At 41.7% G+C, this 20,474-nt stretch overlaps 1 protein-coding gene and 1 long non-coding RNA gene across 4 annotated transcripts in view; one reads left to right on the plus strand and one right to left on the minus strand.

Moving 5' to 3' along the window:
- Positions 1-12,599: 12,599 nt before the first annotated feature.
- On the minus strand, positions 12,600-15,782 carry LOC143511635 (uncharacterized). Of its 2 annotated transcripts, none has more exons than XR_013130205.1 (3): positions 15,671-15,782; positions 13,546-13,625; positions 12,600-12,779 (listed from the first exon to the last, which is right to left on the minus strand). It is a non-coding gene; the product is annotated as an uncharacterized LOC143511635 (long non-coding RNA). The 2 variants fall into 2 exon arrangements; XR_013130204.1 differs by lacking the exon at positions 12,600-12,779 and adding an exon at positions 13,062-13,300.
- A 4,038-nt stretch (positions 15,783-19,820) lies between these two features.
- Positions 19,821-20,474, plus strand: part of lmx1bb (LIM homeobox transcription factor 1, beta b) — a 61,658-nt gene continuing 61,004 nt past the window's right edge. Inside the window, exons 1-2 of one of the 2 annotated variants that reach the window (XM_077002975.1) lie at positions 19,821-20,106; positions 20,285-20,410. In XM_077002975.1, coding sequence (XP_076859090.1) covers positions 20,341-20,410 — 70 coding nt within the window. In that variant the 5' untranslated portion in view covers positions 19,821-20,106; positions 20,285-20,340. Of the gene's footprint in view, positions 20,107-20,268; positions 20,411-20,474 lie in introns of those variants that run through there. The other variant, XM_077002974.1, reaches the window with a different exon arrangement.

Below are 20,474 nucleotides of genomic sequence, written 5' to 3' on the forward strand. Positions count from 1 at the left end.
GTCTTTATCAACTAGTGGTTGAAAAATGGTTTTGTAATTTTTAAATTAATTTAAATATAAGCTATTTTATGTGATTATACGTTAGGCTATTATATCATTTTCAGACAACAAAATTTCCATTAACACGGTAATTCATAAAATCTCCACTAGAGGTCAGTGGAGGAATTGTTCTGACTTCCAGTGACGCTTTGGAGAGAAATGTTAGGTCGAGCATGTCACAGCTTTTTCGCAGTTTTTTTTTATATATGTTGACAGTATCAGAAATATATTACATAACAACAGGGTTGTTTTATTGATATAATTTAGCCACCTAAGAAGTGAATGTGTCTGCCTTCCGGGTACACAACGTTTCCATAAGCAAGGTGCTTATGAAGTTAGAGGAGGGGGAAACACTTTGCTTGTACAGTTGATGCCCCTTTGTTTGAAACGTCCTGTTTTTCTGGAAACCTTGTGTTTTAGCAAGAGCCCATTATTACTGGGGGGACAACACTCGTTACGGCGTTGTCCTTGTGTCCTGTTGTCCTGTTGTTCTTGTGTCCTGTTGTCCTTGTGTCCTGTTGTCCTGTTGTCCTTGTGTCCTGTTGTTCTGTTGTCCTTGTGTCCTGTTGTCCTTGTGTCCTGTTGTCCTGTTGTCCTGTTGTCCTTGTGTCCTGTTGTCCTGTTGTCCTGTTTAAAACAGTTGAACATTAAGTCAAAGACAGTTGTATCAAGATTAGTTGATTTCATGCTACCTGATTTAAGTAAACTATCTGAAGATTAAACATGTACATTTGTTTATCATTTGTTTATCATTTATTAAAATGGTTGTCAGAATTATGGGCATAATTTTGCTTTGTGCTGGGGGCTTCAGCGCCATTAGGAGTTCAGCGCCATGGTTTAAAACATCTCTTTTGTTTTTGTTTTCTAATTGTTCTGATTAAAATACTTTATTTTGTTTCAGGATCAATTGTACTGTACCATGTAAATTTTCTTGGTATCTGCTCATTCTGTTAATTTTGTAATGTTTGCAGCAAAGTGCTATATAAAATATTTTCATAGCACACTCTCAAAAAGTTACAACAAAATAAGCTTGTCAGAAATTGGGGACATATCCGTTCACTTTAAATAACCTTTTTAGATTTTTTTGCACTACTTAGATTGCGAAGTAACAGTCAGATGCTTGAAACTTACGCAGAACAAACTGCATATTGACTGTGGCAGTCAGTCCACAGTGCCTGTCCTAATACAGTCCTAATATACAGTCAAAGTTTATTTGTATAGCGCTTTTAATAACTCAAGTTGTCACAAAGCAGCTTTACAGGATTTACAAGGTTAACAATACTATGGGTCCAAATCCCTAATGAGCAAGCCAAAGGTGACAGTGGCGAGGAAAAACTCCCTATGATGGTGGGATTAGGAAGAAACCTTGGGAGGACCAAGACTCAAAAGGGAACCCATCCTCCATTGGATGGCCCGTTAACACACAAATTACACAAAATACAGACAAATACACAAGTCACACACAAATCACACAATCAGACTAAGTAAAAATGATTAAGTAAGTGATGATACTGGTATTGTAGGCTCCAACTGCAGTGTTACTCCCCAGGTGAACCTCGGAGAAGAAAGATATGTGATGTGGTAAATATGTAACAGATTAATCAAAGGCCAAAGTAAACAGATAAGTTTTTAGTCGAGATTTAAACATTGAGACCGTGTCTGAGTCCTAATTCAGTCCTAATTCAGTCCTAATACAGGCCTAATACAGTCCTAATACAGTCCGAATACAGGCCTAATAAAGGCCTAATACAATAAAGGCCTAAGGTGGCTTGGTGGTTAGCACGTTTGCCTCTCAGCACTGGGGTTTTGGGTTCAAGTCCCTATCTGAGTGGAGTTTCCATGTTCTACCCGTGTCTGCGTGGGTTTCCTCCGGGGCCTCCGGTTTCCTCCCACAGTCCAAAGACATGGAGGTTAGGTGAATTGGCAGTCCCTGACAAATTATCCCTGAGTGTGTGTCTGTGTATGTTGAATAAAAAAAGTAGTGTGTATGTGCATGAATGTGTGTGCGTTTGTATGCCCAGTGGTGGATGGTGCTCTGCCACTAGGGTCTGTCCTCTCTCCCCTTCCTGCACCCCATTCAGTCCCCCAGGGGGCTGTGGATCCCGGTAGAGAGTACGCTGTGTGTGATTGGTTGTCTGTGACTTGTACCTGTGTTAAATTGTAAAGCACCTTGGGTATTCTGAAAGGCGCTATATAAATCGAACATTCATTCATACAGGCCTAATACAGGCCTTCTCTTCTCGGTGGTCTTTTGTGTGAACGCTCTCAAGATTTGACAAAGTTGTGTTTCACACTTGGATACACTTGGGGGCGCCAATGGGCAAAATACTCCTGTAGACACAATAGAGGGTTTTCCATCCACCGAGTTTTTGCGCATTTTGAAAATGCGCATGAAAAAAGCTGGATGGAAAAAGACCAAAATTCGAAAAAAGCCCCAAATATCGCAAAAAGATGTTTACGCTAGGAGGAGGTGGAAAAGTTAGACTATCGCATCGCCAAAATTCGGAAAAACTGGATGGAAAAGGGTTTTTCACATAAACTATGACGTTTCATGCCTCAAGTCATGTGGTTCTGTACATGATCGCGATGTAAAGATGGCAAATGCATACAAAAACAGTTCTGGAGAGAGCAAAAATTGAATTTAACTTCTCCATGTATAGAAAAGAAAAAGAAAAAAATGTTTCAAAACCTCAACGTACAAAAATACATAACTGCCAGATGGACGTAAAACCACTATTGTTTGGCGTCCTCTCACGTGATCTAAAGTTCATTCGCATATCTGTAATGGAAACAAGGCTTAATTCACATTTTTTTTGCTGCCGAAACTTGGAAATTGCGCATTATTTTTTCGAAAGGTTTGGATGGAAACCCGGCAAGTATATCATTTTTTTGTGAAGAAGGGAAAGACAATTAGATAATGACTGTGACTGAAATATTTTTAAAATGGATAATTTCTCATTTCATTTAAAAAGTAAATATCCTAGTAATCGCAATTTATTTTAATTCAGATTTAACCATATTTTAGTAGATTTGTCACATTGTTGCAGGAAACTGAAAACAGATTGAATGTAAACAATCTGAAAACATGCAGCTCTCAGTTTTCACGTGACACCTGGAGATAAGGGGCGGAGTTACACCTGCTGATGCAGACTGACACACAATAACACCACCCATGCAGTGTTGAGACACGTGTCCTAATAGGACAGTTAAAACTTGAAGCCAGTGTCAGGTGAACATGAAAATGAACCCTTCACATAGCAGATAAAGGTTTTGCCTTTTATGCAATCAATGTTGATGGAAAATGACATTTTACTTATTTTGCACTATAATTGCATTGGTCTACATCAGCAATATTATTAGCTATATAAAACTTCTTAAACCTCAACCACCAATTTTACTCATTTTAATTCATTAGGACTTACATTTAAATCTGTTAGCCTGTGTGTGTGTGTGTGTGTGTGTGTGTGTGTGTGTGTGTGTGTGTGTGTGTGTGTGTGGGTGTGCGCGTGCGTGCGTGCGTGCATGCACATGTGTGTGTGTGTGTGTGTTCACCTCGTGCAGCTGAAGATGGTCTGCAGGCTGGAGAACTGGATGAGGTCTGCTCACACTGTTAGATACTGGACACACACACACACACACACACACACACAGATAAACACACACACACATGTGTGATGTGTGGGGCAGTCATGGTCCTGTGGTAGGGAACTGGTCTTGTGACCGGAGGGTTGTGGGTTTGATTCCCAGGCCTGAGGCCATGACTGAGGTGCCCTTGAGCAAGGCACCTAACCCCAACTGCTCCCCGGGCGCCGGGCTAGGGCTGCCCACCGCTCTGGTGATCACTAGTGTGTGTGTGTGTGTGTGTGTGTGTGTGTGTGTTGCACAGATGGGTAAATGTAGAGGACAAATTTCGATTGAGGTGAAAATCATAATTGACAAATGTAGTACATTTACACACACACACACACACACAGACACGTGCATGAGTGCACATGCACACACATGTACAGAGCTCAAAGACCTACCTGCTTGGGCAAAACATGATAAAAAAACATCTTGTTATGGCTTTGTCATCTTATACACGTATTTCTCTCATAAACCAGAACGCTCTCTTACAGCTTATGGTTGTTTTCCAGAGTATGCTGAAGAGGACCCGTACCAAGAACTCAGGACTGGAGCACTGGCCACGCCCCTAGCCACGCTCCCAGCTATGCCCAGTGACACTCCCTCCAAACATTCTTACCTCACATGTTTTTACTTTTGTCTCTGCTATGCCTTTGTTATGGGGAAAGTAATGCCGATATTCTGAGACCGCACTGGAAAATGAAATACAGAAAACATAAAGAGCCCAGGAACCATACACACACTTCTCTTAAACCTTTCATGTGTGTGAAGTGTGTGGGAGGGTGTGTGCTGGGTTGTGTGTGCTCTTTAAAGTGAGGGTTGTGTGTGCTGGGTTGTGTGTGCTCTTTAAAGTGAGGGTTGTGTGTGCTGGGTTGTGTGTGCTCTTTAAAGTGAGGGTTGTGTGTGCTGGGTTGTGTGTGCTCTTTAAAGTGAGGGTTGTGTGTGCTGGGTTGTGTGTGCTCGTTTGTGTGTGTTGGGTTGTGTGTGCTGGGTTGTGTGTGCTCGTTTGTGTGTGCTGGGTTGTGTGCGCTCGTTTGTATGTGCTGGGTTGTGTGTGTTGGGTTGTGTGTGCTCGTTTGTGTGTGCTGGGTTGTGTGTGCTCGTTTGTGTGTGCTCGTTTGTATGTGCTGGGTTGTGTGCGCTGGGTTGTGTGTGCTCATTTGTGTGTACTAGGTTGTGTGTGCTGGGTTGTGTGTGCTGGGTTGTGTGTGCTGGGTTGTGTGTGCTCGTTTGTGTGTGCTGGGTTGTGTGTGCTCATTTGTGTGTGCCCGTTTGTATGTGCTGGCTTGTGTGTGCTCGTTTGTGTGTGCTGGGCTGTGTGTGCTGGGTTGTGTGTGCTGGGTTGTGTGTGCTGGGTTGTGTGTGCTCATTTGTGTGTGCCCGTTTGTATGTGCTGGCTTGTGTGTGCTCGTTTGTGTGTGCTGGGTTGTGTGTGCTGGGTTGTGTGTGCTGGGTTGTGTGTGCTGGGCTGTGTGTGCTGGGTTGTGTGTGCTCTTTAAAGTGAGCAATGCTGCCATTTTACCTTCATGTGAAAAGCAGAGTGCAGCCATTACTCACTACTTGTTCAAAAAAGTAACTGAGTTAGTAACTGAATTACTCTATAATAAAAGTAACTCGTTACCAGGGAAAGTAACTATTTGCGTTACAGTAAAAAAAAAGTTATATCCCAATGAATAAGGATTTTTTGAAAAAGCAGTTTTCACAGTCAGTTGAAATGAGTAGATCAGAAAGGTGTTTAACTTTTGATATTTATTGCACATCAACAGACCAGTGCAGGATAAAATTCTTTAAAATCCCAAATCTTTGTTAAAAAAAAAAGCAAAAGTAAACAGTTACACTATAAAGTGCATTTACATCGCCACCTTGAAAATGCTCATTTTTGCTTGCTCCTGACTCGCCATTTCTGCCTCTTCTCCGTTTGTGTCGTGTGTCACTGCTGTTTCTTCGGCACACGTGTAAAAACACTGGCTCTGATTGGCTACCATAATGCTGCCTTAGCCAATCGCTTACTGACTTGTTAAGTTAAACAGGTGTTACACCGAGAACTGTGACCTATCGAGATCTGTTATTCCTCACTAGCCTGGGTAGGGGTCCGCTCGCATTACTGTTAGTATATCAATATATAGTAACGCATCGCTTTTAATGACCAGTAACGTCAACGGCATTGTAACAACAGGAAAAGTAATTAATTATATTATCCCGTTACTGACAAAACGATGCAGTTACGTTACCATTATTAAAAAAAACGGCGTTATTCGCAACACTGGCTGTACATCAAAAAATATCTGCCAACTGTAAGGGCGTCAGACATGATCACACAAACATCCACTGAAAGGGCGTGGATCACGTCAGATATGATCACCCAAACATCTACTGAAAGGGCGTGGATCACGTCAGATATGATCACCCAAACATCTACTGAAAGGGCCTGGATCACGTCAGGTATGATCACCCAAACATCTACTGAAAGGGCATGGATCACGTCAGATATGATCACCCAAACATCTACTAAAATGCTGTGGATCACGTCAGGTATGATCACCCAAACATCTACTGAAAGGGCGTGGATCATGTCACACATGATCACCCAAACATCTACTGAAAGGGCGTGGATCACGTCAGACATGATCACCCAAACATCTAGTGAAAGGGTGTGGATCACGTCAGACATGATCACCCAAACATCTACTTCACTTCAGACAAGATCACCCAAACATCTACTTCACATCAGACATGATCACCCAAACATCTACTTCACGTCAGACATGATCACCCAAACATCTACTGAAAGGGTGTGGATCACGTCAGATATGATCACCCAAACATCTACTAAAATGGCATGGATCACGTCAGACACGATCATCCAAACATCTGCTGAAAGGGCGTGGATCACGTCAGACATGATCACCCAAACATCTACTGAAAGGGTGTGGATCACGTCAGATATGATCACCCAAACATCTACTAAAATGGCATGGATCATGTCAGACCCGATCATCCAAACATCTACTGAAAGGGCATGGATCACGTCAGACACGATCACCCAAACATCTACTGAAAGGGTGTGGATCACGTCACACATGATCACCCAAATATCTACTGAAAGGGCCTGGATCACGTCAGACACAATCACCCAAACATCTACTGAAAGGGCATGGATCACGTCAGACATGATCACCCAAATATCTACTGAAAGGGCGTGGATCACGTCACACATGATCACCCAAATATCTACTGAAAGGGCCTGGATCATGTCAGACACGATCACCCAAACATCTACTGAAAGGGCATGGATCACGTCAGACATGATCACCCAAACATCTACTGAAAGGGTGTGGATCACGTCACACATGATCACCCAAACATCTACTGAAAGGGCGTGGATCACGTCAGGTATGATCACCCAAACATCTACTAAAATGGCATGGATCACGTCAGACACGATCACCCAAACATCTACTGAAAGGGTGTGGATCACGTCACACATGATCACCCAAACATCTACTGAAAGGGCATGGACCACATCAGGTATGATCACCCAAACATCTACTGAAAGGGTGTGGATCACTGTATCTGTCCACCAACAGCACAAACCCCTCGTGTCCATCCTTGTCCTTCCTGGACCAACAGAGCTTGTGTGGAGCAGAAAACACAAGAACTGTTGAGAGGAGCCTGTCGGCCGTGGGTGGGAGAAGATGGAGAAGATGGAGGAGATGGACAGGCATGCTCTCCTGCAACCATCCATCTGCTTCCAATGGAGGGTGGAGCGAAGCTAGTCATCCATCGCAGGGCACGGATAGGGCGGGTAGGGTGGCCAGGGAGTGTTGGGTGGGGTGGGCTCATACCTTTCTAAATCAAACACTCAGCCAATGAGGAGAAACATGGATTCTTGTCCTTGATAATAAGGTCCAGTAGCACTATGAGTCTGGTGGAAGACTGAGGTCCAGTATAACGTGATCTCTACCACTGGCTACATTAATGACCTGGAGTATTGCTGTTATTGTCTAATAGAAAGTGCCTAACGATCTGCAGGTGAAGCTTTCTGTGAATGATTTTGGAAGATGGAGGGTTATCATACCTTTGCAAACATTTTGTTTCAGGTTATTTAATGATTTGATGAGAGGAGTGTGCCATTCTGGGGTTTTGTTATGGGCGGGGGTTGGGGGGGAGGGGGGGGTAAATGCACAGTCATTTTGCACTTCTTCCCTAACAAGCTCAAACTGGACTCTGGGGGCAAATGGAGATGAAAACCATCATGTGTGATCTGGCCGAGTGCAAGCGGAGCTGAATCAAAGCTGGATGGGGTCTCCCTCCGCCCCCCCCACCCACATGCCTCTGCCATATGAGGCTCATTAGTGTAATTGTGGGGCAGTGGGAGCAGGCGTGAGGTGATCTCTTTCTTCTTCTTCTGTCCTGTCTGTACACACACACACGTTTTCTCTCTTTCTCTCTTCATCTCTGAGTCTAGAACTCGTCTTTTCAGCATACTCACTCCTTCTTCCTCTCCCTCTTGTTTATTTATTCGTTTATGGAGATTTGGTTTCCTTGATATGACGTTTTGCTCCTTATTAATCTTTCCACCGGACAACCAGAAGTGAGTGGAAGAAAAAGATCAATTAGATTCTTTCAAGTCAGATCAAAGCAGCGTGACCCCATGTCCAGACGCTCAACCTGTGTACCAATTAAACTACTAGGGCATGCTGGCCCCCTACTAATTGAATACTACTAATTGAATGCTGGTGTCAGACACATTATACTGAGAAATACTGGATGCTGGTTAAGTTAAACAAACAGGAGTGAATGTGAATACTGCATAAGCAAAGGGAGTCCTGCCCATACTGACGTAGATGAATGTCCCACTGACATGGAGGGGGGGGGGGGGGGGGGGGTTGGGATGTGAGAGAGGGAAACGTCTCAGTCCACAGACAGGTGCAGTGACCCTGACCACCTCTGGAGGTGCCACGTGCAGTTTATGGGACATTTATGGCCAGGCGGTGCTTTTTACCGTGGCCACCTGGATACAATAAGAGCTCAGGACCTACACCCACACCCCCCACCCCCATAGGGCAGGCAGGCAGGCTCCCGGGGGGGGCAAAGCCCTGTTACCACGTTTATGACGCCGCAAGTGGCCCAGAGGGGAAAGCCTAGCAAATAGAGGGAGCTTGTGTTGTTACTCCGAACACGCCCCCTGAGATATGACCCCTCCCCTCCGAACACTCTCCCTGAGATATGGCCCCTCCCCTCCAAACACTCCTTCTGAGATATAGCCCCTCCCCTCCAAACACTCCCTCTGAGATATAGCCCCTCCCCTCCAAACACGCTTCCAGGAATGGCCCTGCCTACCAAGAGGCTAAATTAGACATTTTTTAATGTGTTTATTTTGTTGTTGTTTTTTTAAGAGTTGTTAATGTATTTCTGATATTTATTCCATTCCCTTTATTTATAGTGACTCAAGACCAGAAGTGGCAGCTTATTAAAATTTTAGAATTTGATTTAAAATTATAAAAACAACTTTAGAATGAACTGAAATAATATATATGCATCATTAACTGTGAATCATGTTTTGGCAGTGCTTGAACTTTGGTGTGCTGCTGACGTGTACTAGAATGGTCTCAGGTAAACCCAGGTGGGCATAACAAAGTGAGAGATGTCAGGTGGGTCAGGCCCGTGTGCTGACCTCCTGACAGACTTCACTAATAACGTCATTAGATTGCCTGGCTTCCTGTGCACTGATATATGGCACTGTTGTTTTTCTTCTTTCTTTTAATCAATTTTTTTCTTGTGATACCTTTTTGGAAATTCAATTTTGGAAAGTCCTAAATTGTAGCAAATATATTTTCACTGCATTAATTTTAAGTTTGAGTTTAAAATTTGCATTTTTTTTCTTTATTATGAAAAATGAAAAATAATCAAATATGCAATGTGGAAAATATCTATACTATCTAATGAAAAATGTATAGGAACCTTATTCAAAATTGCAGTTATGAAAGTAAATCCATATGGACCTAAACACACAGCTACAGAGCTAGCTGTGATTTACCTGCTATGTGCAGGTAAGCAAACTGCCCTCAGTGAGGAGCACACTGACCAATTCTGTTCAGGCAGTGACTGGACACCCCTCAGCTCTAGAAAGCCCATTGGTTGGAGGAGATTGAAAATTGTCCTCATGGCCTTATAAGTGACTACGTGACCAAAGCAGGAACGTAAGCGTGAACCACTGGTTTCTTACTCACTCCTTTTGGTTTGCCACAAAATTAACTATTGAAATTGTGTTTGCAGTCACTTTTGTCATTTTTCTGGATAGAAACAAAAGTAATTTTACAATGTATCACATACAAAATCTAGATAAAATTTACAACAGCCGAAAGGTGACTTCCGTACACTATTATCTTTGCGTACACCAGTGGGGAACCGTCAGGGCCCTCTACGCCCTCTCAGAGGGCCTAAAATGTTCTTAAAACATAAATATATATAATATAATTTATTCAATTTTATTTTATCTACTTACAGTTTGACAATCGACATCTAACAACTACAAATATATAAGAAAATAAATTATTCACCCGTGTCTATTCAATCTGTGTTGGAAGGTGAGGGGTTAAGTGGAAGCCTGTGAGCCTGTGTCTCCCTCTATCAGGACTGTGATGCCCGCTGTTCGTTTACAGAGGGCCTGGCCGTTATAATTCAGCGCAATACCAGTTTCAAATGACAGTAAAATTGACCAATCATATCTTCCCTCTTAGTGGGCGGGCTTAACTGTAAGATAATTTCTGCCCGCTGTGGTGACGCTAACTGTTGTTAGCGTACCACCGCTAGCTAGTTTCGATTCATGCCCTCGTGCGCGTTGTTTACATATTCCACTTCCGAGGAACACGGAGCTGTGAACCGTATTTTGTTGGAACATTATTTTGCTTAAGAAGTTATCTAGTACAGATGTTATTGTTTATTGCGTTTCTAAAGCTCTACTGTCGTCTGGATTTTTAATTTGTTTTTTAATTGCAGTGGGGGGGGGGGGGGGGGGGTGGGAACGGGCCCAGGTTTAACGGTCACGGTTTGCTACTAGCGTACACTATTATGTAGCTGCAGAGGTCGTCTCCATCCAGCCCCTCCTGTGTTTGGGTAAAACAGTGCTTTGGACACAACGTGAGCGTTTCATCTGTTTTTTTCAGCTCAAGCCAGCAGCTGAGAGAGTGTAAGTCATCTCTCTGCACTCGCTCCCATGTTCAGGCAGAACGGAGATGCTCACTCTGGACAGATAACACATGGATCCCCCTCCAACCATCAACACCAGATTCACCCAGCTGAGGAGCATCTGGGGGGACACGGCACACTGACAGAACCCCCACAGAAAAGGTTGTTCAACCTGTGATTTATGGGGGCCAATAGGACCCCCCCCCCCCCCGACTATGATATTAACATGAAAATGCAGCTTGGTTTTCTTTGCTTGATGAAGATGATTTTCATAGAGAGGTGGTGAATCGACACAGACGCCCCCTGGATGTGTGTTAGTATCACGACAGCAGCATGTGGCCAAGGGCATTGATCTACACCAGACACACTGAAGCACATGGAGATGTCCACGGTGTACCTCGATCACAGTATACCTGGTCCACTGTGTTCCTCGTCCACGTTGTACCTTGTCCACGGTGTACCTCGATTATGGTGTACCTCATCCATGTTGTACCTCGTCCACGGTGTACCTCGATTATGGTGTACCTCGTCCACGGTGTACCTCGATTATGGTGTACCTCGTCCACGGTGTACCTCGATTATGGTGTACCTCGTCCACGGTGTACCTTGATCACAGTGTACCTGGTCCACTGTGTTCCTCGTCCACGTTGTACCTCGTCCACGGTGTACCTCGATCGCAGTGTACCTGGTCCACTGTGTTCCTCGTCCACGGTGTTCCTCGTCCATGCAGTTTCTACTGATGGCCAGAAGGCATAACTTTCCATTTTCTTTGAACCCTGTGTAATTCCTACCACAGTGCATAATTACACACCAACCCAGAGCTATTAAAACCCACTTTCTTTTGAAAAAAGAAGTGGCTTGGAGTCTTTGAATGTACACAGAACCTCATCCAAGCCACAAGACCCAGGACGAACATTTAACTCAAACAGCTCTTACTGAACTTGGGTGTCCCACATAAGAGTAAATGGGAAATCCTCCTTGTAAGGGACACAGATCTTAAATTCAGACTCGGAGACCTTGCAGGCAGCCAGCAAGTGAATAAATCAGTACAGAGATGAATGACGTGGAGAAGACGACCATCTGCTGGAAGACGTCGTAAATCTCGTCTTCCGGTTGGGAAGCCTCACGTTCAGCTGCCACCACGCTTGTCTGGTCGCTGACTGAACAAAGGCCAGACCTCCACCTTCTCCACCTTAAGAACTAGAGTCTGGGCGAAATGTCTACAAGGCACATGGACGTAACGGCACAGTGCACATGCAAACGTTAGCACAATCCCATCCTACATTTTGGGATTTATATGTTCTTGGCTGCTTGTAGTACATAGATTATTCAGCAGAATTGCTTACATTATAAAGAACACCAGACATGTTGAAGAGCAGGAGTGATGCCAACAGAGCTACATGTTATCTGTGGTTACTTCCTCACTGTCTCGTGAGTCTTTCTGTTCTTTTCTTGGTTGGTGGCCACAGTTTCTTTTATTTCAGGAAAGCTACCAACAGATATTTGCCAAAAACCTGCAAACCAAACCGTACAACACTTTCCAGGCTCAGTATAAAAGAGGACATAGTGAACCATCTGGTGCAGCCTGTTTCTAAACTTCAACCTCCTTGAGATCCCAACCATTTATATTAATGACACCTTAATAAAAACAAGTGAAACTCTTGCTAAAACCTTTCCTGGCTGGTTAGCAAGAAGCTACTAGAACCGACAACACACCTATCAACATGATCAAGGTGCCAAGCCCATAAACCTTTATTAGGAATTACTAAGCAAAATAACAAATGACATTTTATAGTTTCCGTCAGTGCCAATATATGCGTACATCAAGTTTAGTCCGTTTTTTAGGGCAATAGACAGTTGAGATGAATGACAGTGTTAAACAACGTTGCTCTGCATCCACTGCAGCCTCCTTATTCTGTTAAACACTTTGAAAACAAAACAACAAACAGACAAACGATGAATACAACACCTATAATTGTGTCGGATAGGAATCAGTAACTCTATAAGTGCCAAGAATAGCTCACATAATATTTTAAAGTTCTTTTTTATTTACAGTAACCACTGATCTAAATACTGAAATTGCCACTGATCTAAATACTGAAATTGTTATCAATTGAAAATGTATCACATTCTTGAGGTCTTATAGAGTTGTATCTGCCTTGTAGAGACTTTTAGGTACTTAGGAACCAGACCACAGGTCACACGAATCTCAACTTACAAACATGTTAAGCATGTTTGAACTTCATACACACCAGATAGATTTTTAAGAATGAATCTGAATGAAACACATTAACCTCGTGTTCATTACGCTGTCTTCATTGAAACGGGCTTCCTGTCTGCACCAGTAGTGTTTCAGGCATTATGATTATATCACAGGTGCCCTCATTATCAACACGTTTCTCCGTCCTCAGGAAGCCCAACTTTAACTGCAGGTCAGTCCATGGTTCTAAACAGAGGACAGGTAAACTAATCACACTGTTCAAGGTGACCACTCAGCTGAGTGACCAACCCTCTGATACGCTGGGACAACACGTAGTACTGAGTGCTGTCTCACACATATCGTACAAAAGTGATGAACAGTTTTTCAGCACATCAAATAAGCATTAAAAATCTTACAGGTCATAAAGGACAAAGAAAATAAATTCAGCCTAGTAATACTGAAAAACCCGAGAAGTAAAAACATCAATTTACCACAAGGGGGCGACATTTACACTCCGCTGAGCGTGAAAGACTGCGGGACTATTTTAGCCGTTATTCCTGCAGAGAGCAACCTAGGAAAAAAGAGCACAAAATACACAAGTTTTGTTTTTTACTACAGAAAACAGCAAATATTTTTCAAAAGGCCTCTTCTGGATCTTGAAAAATGCTAATAGCGAACAATAGGCTATCTAGTATACATATATAGTATTTATAACAACAGTTCATTAAATAAAAATAAAAAGTAAAACAATTGTTCCTTCAACTAAGAAAGAAACCGGTCCTGGCTCCCTGATCATATCTGGCGAGATTGTAAAGTGTTAAAGCCATATTTGGAAAGAGCGAGAAAATCTACAAGGGACTTTTATCCTGTGTTTAAAGGAGTGCAAAGGTTCGGCGAAACACTCATTAAAAGATCAAAGTGGATTCAAACATCAAAGTGAACTGCCAGCGGAACTTACTGTATGTCCTCGGGGGGCTTTTGTTTTCCTTAAACGCAAATCTTAAACAAGCAAATCGCAGCATGTTTAAAAATTGTTTGTGCTTTTTTTTTTACATTCGCTCCTTATTTATATATATATATTTTTCTTCCTTATTTTTATATATATTTCATTTTCCCGAAGCTGTAGAAGTCTGATCTTTAGTAAGGAGGTCATATTCATTAAGATATATTCACGGGGGAGAACCGAGCGCTGATTAAGCTACTTACAACTAATCTTAAATGTGGTTGATCCCCAACGTGATGGAGACGTGAACCTCTAATAGATCAGAGTGGCTGTAAAACACTGCGGAGAAACGACATGTCTCTAAACATAAATCCACCATGCTGAAATATTGGGGTTCTTACAAATCAAACGACTGCTGTACGCTAGAAATAAGAGGATATTGTGTTGTTCAGATGTTGTTACATTCATTTATAATAGCCAATTAACTGTAAAATATGGTTTTGCGAAATAACACATTTTATAACATTTAAAAATAATACAGTGTGTATTAAAAGCGCAACAAAAAGTAGTTTTTTCTCTATATATAGCTTTAGTCTGCATATCAATGAAAGTTTCTAATAGGCATTACAATCTTATTACAAAATTTCCTTTAAAATATGCAATACCATATATCGTATATTTAGATAAAATGTTTAGACTTCTGTTAACGAAATGATGGTCACGCATAATCGTTAGGAAAACGTGTGTTCAGTCAACTCTGCTCCACATCTCAGCTATTTTAATATTTATTAATATATGAATCAAGTTTAGTTGAAAACCGTTTAATTTAACAAAAACAAAAGGGTTATATGTATTCTTTTAGACTAGGACTGATGGAGTGAATATTAAATAGCAGGTTTTAAACGATGATCACCTGGTCAAAATTAAAGTATTTACAAAGTGAATCTTGTTAGTCTGTTGATAGGTCGAACAACAACAACAACAACAATAATAGAATTTACAAATACACATTCCCAGTAAACATACACAATTTATTAGTATTAATATTCTTTATTATAGCCTTATTATAGTTAATTGTATTATTACTTTTTGACCCACTTACAGCAAGCATCCTTTTATGAACTGTAGTTACTTGCAACTGATAATAATAATAAGGATAATAATAAGAATAAGAATAAGAATAATACCACCACAAATACACATTCCCGGTGAATAGACGACAGACGCTTTTATTCCGTTTCCAAAAGAGAGTGTGTAGTCTGCGCTTCGGTTAGTGTTCCTGCTCCTTTAGAACAAACTAGTTCCAGGAGACCACGGGCTACTTCTGACTGATATTATCATCATTATCATAATAGTGGAATGATAAAGTCTGTCAGTATCAAGAATCATTATGAAAAGCGGATATTTCAACCAATATTTTTTCGAAGGACATATCGTCATGATTTTTAAACATGCGCTAAGATCTATCTATCTATCTATCTATCTATCTATCTATCTATCTATCTATCTATCTATCTATCTATCTATCTATCTATCTATCTATCTATCTATCTATCTATCTGCCTACCTGCCTGTCTGTCTGTCTGTCTGTCTGTCTGTCTGTTGTCTGTCGTCTTATATCCCAGCACACTGAAATCGTTTTAATGTTTTATATCATTTATTCCTTTTCTTACCTTGTGGCTCAGTTATCCGGTTTCTTTACAGTAACTAACACTAAGGTCTCCACGTGTGGGCCTAGGTTGTGTTTAAATGAGCCTCTCTCAGTGGTGCACACACACCTGCGCTGAGGTGCCTCATTTTGCGGTGGGGGAGGGCGCACACGGGGCAGAAAGACTTACTAAACATTTCTTCTTTCATTATGCGCTTCTCTGGTTTGCGTTGCGCCATTTCGCCCAATGTGTGAACCTACAGTCCCCGTGAACGCGTCCAGGAAACTCTCAAACGTACAAATGAGGAAACCTAAAGGTTTTTTTGATGAACCTGTAAATATGGTGAGAGGTTTGCGCTGGTTATTTTTATGATTATTCAGTGAGGTCTGTCTTTATGAAACACTTCGTAAAGCAGTGACGGGGGTGACCAGGCCACGTCTCTCCCTCCACATCAGTCCAACCTCTCGCGCATGGATGATGATGATGATGATGATGATGACGATGATGATGATGATGATGATGATGATGATGATGCGATTCGCCACTATTGTGACAGTGTTTTTTTTCTTATTTATCTTTCTCTTCCACTTTCTTCGTGTGTGTAGTTTCAGTTTCAGAAATGCTATCTCTTTATTACGATGAAGTGTTTGATAAGTAGGTTCATGAACTGAGACCGTTGGGTCTGTAATTTGAGATCCGGTCCAGTGTTAAACACTCTGATGGTGGATTCTGGTCTCCACCACTAATTATGTCCAGTGCGCGTGCGACGCGCTTGTTGTTCCTCTTTGTAGTTCATCGGTTCAACACCAGAGGGCGTGTTGCACAACATCTCAGTACAGGTCGGTGTGGATACTGGAGCGGTTCCGTGGACTAAACCTATGACAGCGAGCTGAACAATTTCTCTACATCTCGATGCAGTATTGTCATGCATGCAAGTTATTTTTAAATTATTTAACGTGCTTGTTCTGTTATGATAAAGACTATAAGGCACGGGATTTTTATTTTAGAGATACTCTGAAGCCTCCTTCCCCCCAATGGCTTTAAAACCTTTTAATTTTTCCCCTCACGAAATGTACAATTCTATACTCCGACTACTGCTGCTAGTACTGCTGAAAATAAATAAAAAACATAACACACACACACACACACACACACACACACACACACACACACACACACACACACACATACATACATATGTGTGTGTATGTATGTATATAAATTATGCCACCTATTTGTTATGAAGTTATTTTTGCATAATTTCATAATTTGCGTGATTGGTCTTCATCGTATCATATATTTATAATTTACGAATTGTAGCATGTCTATGATAAGCCTTAACCGTAAATGACAGTGAAATGTCGATAAGCACCATGCAGTGTGTATAAAACACGAAAGTGTGTGGGGTCCTGCTGGCTACTATTATCATTGTAATGTAGCAAATCTACCGACTCGTTTCCAATAGATGCACAATTCCAATAGATGCAAGTTAATACAATAAACCATATAACCGGTTTAGCTGTTTAAACTGTTCATATAATTTATGTGTTGATCCATCCGATGTATTCATTAAATGTGATGACAGGTTGGTTTTTGTATAATGCTAAATTTATTCCCATTCGTGGACATTTTATCCATCGGATTTAAACACTGGACGATAAATAATACTATCTAATTAACTCTAGAAAACGACGTTGGTGTCCTCCCCCATACAAACAAGCAAACACACACACACACACACACACACACACACACACACACACACACACACACACACACACATCCTTTCCTCATCCTGATTTTAAACCGTGATGCAGCCGAGATTGGTGCTACATTAGACCGTGTGCTCCGAGCAGCAGAGTGGAAACGGGAATGTTGGAGAAAACATTAAATTATCGTTTGAGCTTGAAAAGGATTAAACGTCTTCAGCTGCAGTGGCCTACGGATTTTAAAGTGTCGATTGAAGGGTTTTTTTTAATGAGCGGGGAGAATTGTTTCATAATGAAGGCGCACAGGTATCTCCCATAATTGCGTCAAATTGCGAGCTTGGGGGGGTTTGTAATCCCTGACACACGGCAGAAATACTGGAGCACGCGCAATTACGCGCGGCGCGTGGACTTTGCTAGAACGACGCAGCAGTTTGGACCTGAAACACGCGGGTCTAAATAGAGCCGTGAATACTGGCACAAGGTCCAGATAATGCTGCTTAATGCATTCAAGGTCGCGCAATTTTGATACGTTGACCAGCTATTACCGTGAAGCGATCCGTCAGTGCTATACTTATAAATTGTTCTGGATTAAGAGCGTCGGTCAATGCTGTGAATGCGAATTGAAATGTAAATTACATTGTTTTTGATTGGATAATGGCGACTGGACTGGATAATGTTCAATAAGAAAGCACTAAAAAACTGTTATTAAAAAAACTCTGGAGGTGTTTGGACATGGACTGCACGCCCCCATTACCCCCCCCAAAAATGCAATAAATGATAGCAACAACCCACACGTGAAATCAACGTCATCATCAACAACAACAACAAGAACAACAACAAATAATATTAATAATAATATAAAATGACTATATGGCCTGTCCACAAATGTTCCAACATAGGTTGGAATGGGAGTCCTCAGTAGTCCGTATATATGAATATTATTAATGCACCACCGAGAGATCATTATTGCTTTGAGTTAGATTTCAAATATCGCCTGGTTTTTACATTTAGAACCGAGCCTTATAGCAACAACCAATAACTGAAATAACTATATATACTGTATATATATATATATATATATATATATATATATATATATATATATATATATATATATATATATATATATATATATATAACTTTACACGACAACATCAAACCAAACTTTATTCCCTTTAGAGATTAATAACGAATCAATTAACTAATACACATCAGCGCGTTGAAAACTTGCACTGCAGCTTAGATTGGCTTGCTGAATCGACAGAGATTATGTGAATTATTGAGGAGGTTACCTGCAGATTATCACTTGCTATCTTGGTAGTTCTGCGTCATTATTTATTGGTTGTTAAATAAGCAAAACTGCGTCTGAATGTAAGGTATTTGTCGGAGCTCCGGCTGCCTCGTTTGCTGTCTCTTTTTTTTTTTTGTAAATTATTTATCGCGAATAATCTCAGTGATGTTTCACCGTTTGAGTTCATCTTGCGTGGTCAGCCGCTGTCTGGACCCGCTGCGTCTGCAGTAATGGGCCCTGCTCGCCAGGTGCATTAGAGGCGAGGGTCAGAGGGGTGGAGGGTTCATAACGGCCACAAAGGATGAAGGCATGAGGTGGAGATGCTCCACTACCTGATATCAAAGCGCCTGTAGGAGAACACACAGCATTGATCATCCAATAAAATAGCCTATAATATTATAACCAAGAAACGGAGACAAGTGCTCACTTTGAATGAATTTCATAACAATCGCAATAATAATATAACATCATCATCATCATCATCGTCATCCTCATCATCAACAACAACAATAATAAATGTGATATATTTTTTCCAATAATTGTATTGTCGAGATTATCGGCGTTGTGGCAAAAGCTCGGTAGTTTTTACTTTTTTAATAAAAAACAAAATGTTTTAATGTTAAAAAAAACGAAATTTAATTTAAGATAGCGCCGCATTTTTAGCAGATATCCCAAAATATGTTATACGATTTTGCATTTAGTAAATTACACTGTACGTAATCAAAAATTGCATTTAACCACATGCTTCCAGCATATGGAAGAATTCTGAAACCAGTCCAGTTATTACGACAGTATACTTTACTACAGTCTACCATTAACTTTCAATCTCATCTGGTCTTTCTTTCTTTCTTTCTTTCTTTCTTTCTTTCTTTCTTTCTTTCTTTCTTCCTTACTTTCTTTCTTTCTTTCTTTCTTTCTTTTTTTCTTTCTATCTTATATTTCAACTACCTTGAATTGATTGTTTTCTCGGGATTTGTCATTTCAACGCCTTTTTGTCTGTATATCGACATTTACTCCCCTGATCTGGATATTCGATCGCGATGTTGTAGGCGGAACGGATTTAGTTCCAGTGCGCAGGACGCAGGACGCGGTGCGCCAATCGCGTCCCCGGGTCAGAACCAGCGAGGGGAGGGTGTGTGTGTGGGGAGGGTGTGTTCTCGGTTTAGGGCTCTCGTGAGCGGCAGGGATCTGAATGGCACACTAATTTAACAGTTAACATTGTGACATCTCAGTCGTATTTCCTTGGATTTTACTGATTTCTTTCATATTTCCGTGCGTCGGTACAGCTCGCGTGTGGTTCTGAACGGCAGGACCCGTCACCGAAGTTCTCAACAACGCGGCCGGGATACAAACTTTGTGCCCGACGCATCCAGCCTCGCTCAGGCGTCATTAGCAGGTGATTACTGGCGTGGAGATCAAGTGTGCTGCTGGACCTCGCCGTGCCTGCGTGCCCGAACCAGGTATGATGGGAGAAACTCCAACAGTGGCCATGCCGGCTCTGATGAGAAGTTTCTAAGTTGGCCATCTTAGCTACATGCACAGTAGGATTGAGATTGTGTGGTACCAAGTTTGTGGGCTGTAGTTGGACCTGAACGCAAGGACAGGTCTGACACTATATTCTTATGGACATTGCAACAGGTGGTGATAGGTTGGAGCGGCGCGTCTCCGCGGGAAGAAGGTTCGAGTTTTCAGACATGTTGGACGGTATCAAAATCGAAGATCACCCACTGCGGACGGGACAAGCGGCTCTCGGAGTTATGCTCGGTAGGTCCAAATGTGCCTCTGTGTTGTTACATAAAGACCGGAGGTAGCCATGGTACACAAGACC

This window comes from Brachyhypopomus gauderio, chromosome 4, assembly GCF_052324685.1.
Source record: "Brachyhypopomus gauderio isolate BG-103 chromosome 4, BGAUD_0.2, whole genome shotgun sequence".
Lineage (NCBI taxonomy): Eukaryota > Metazoa > Chordata > Actinopteri > Gymnotiformes > Hypopomidae > Brachyhypopomus > Brachyhypopomus gauderio.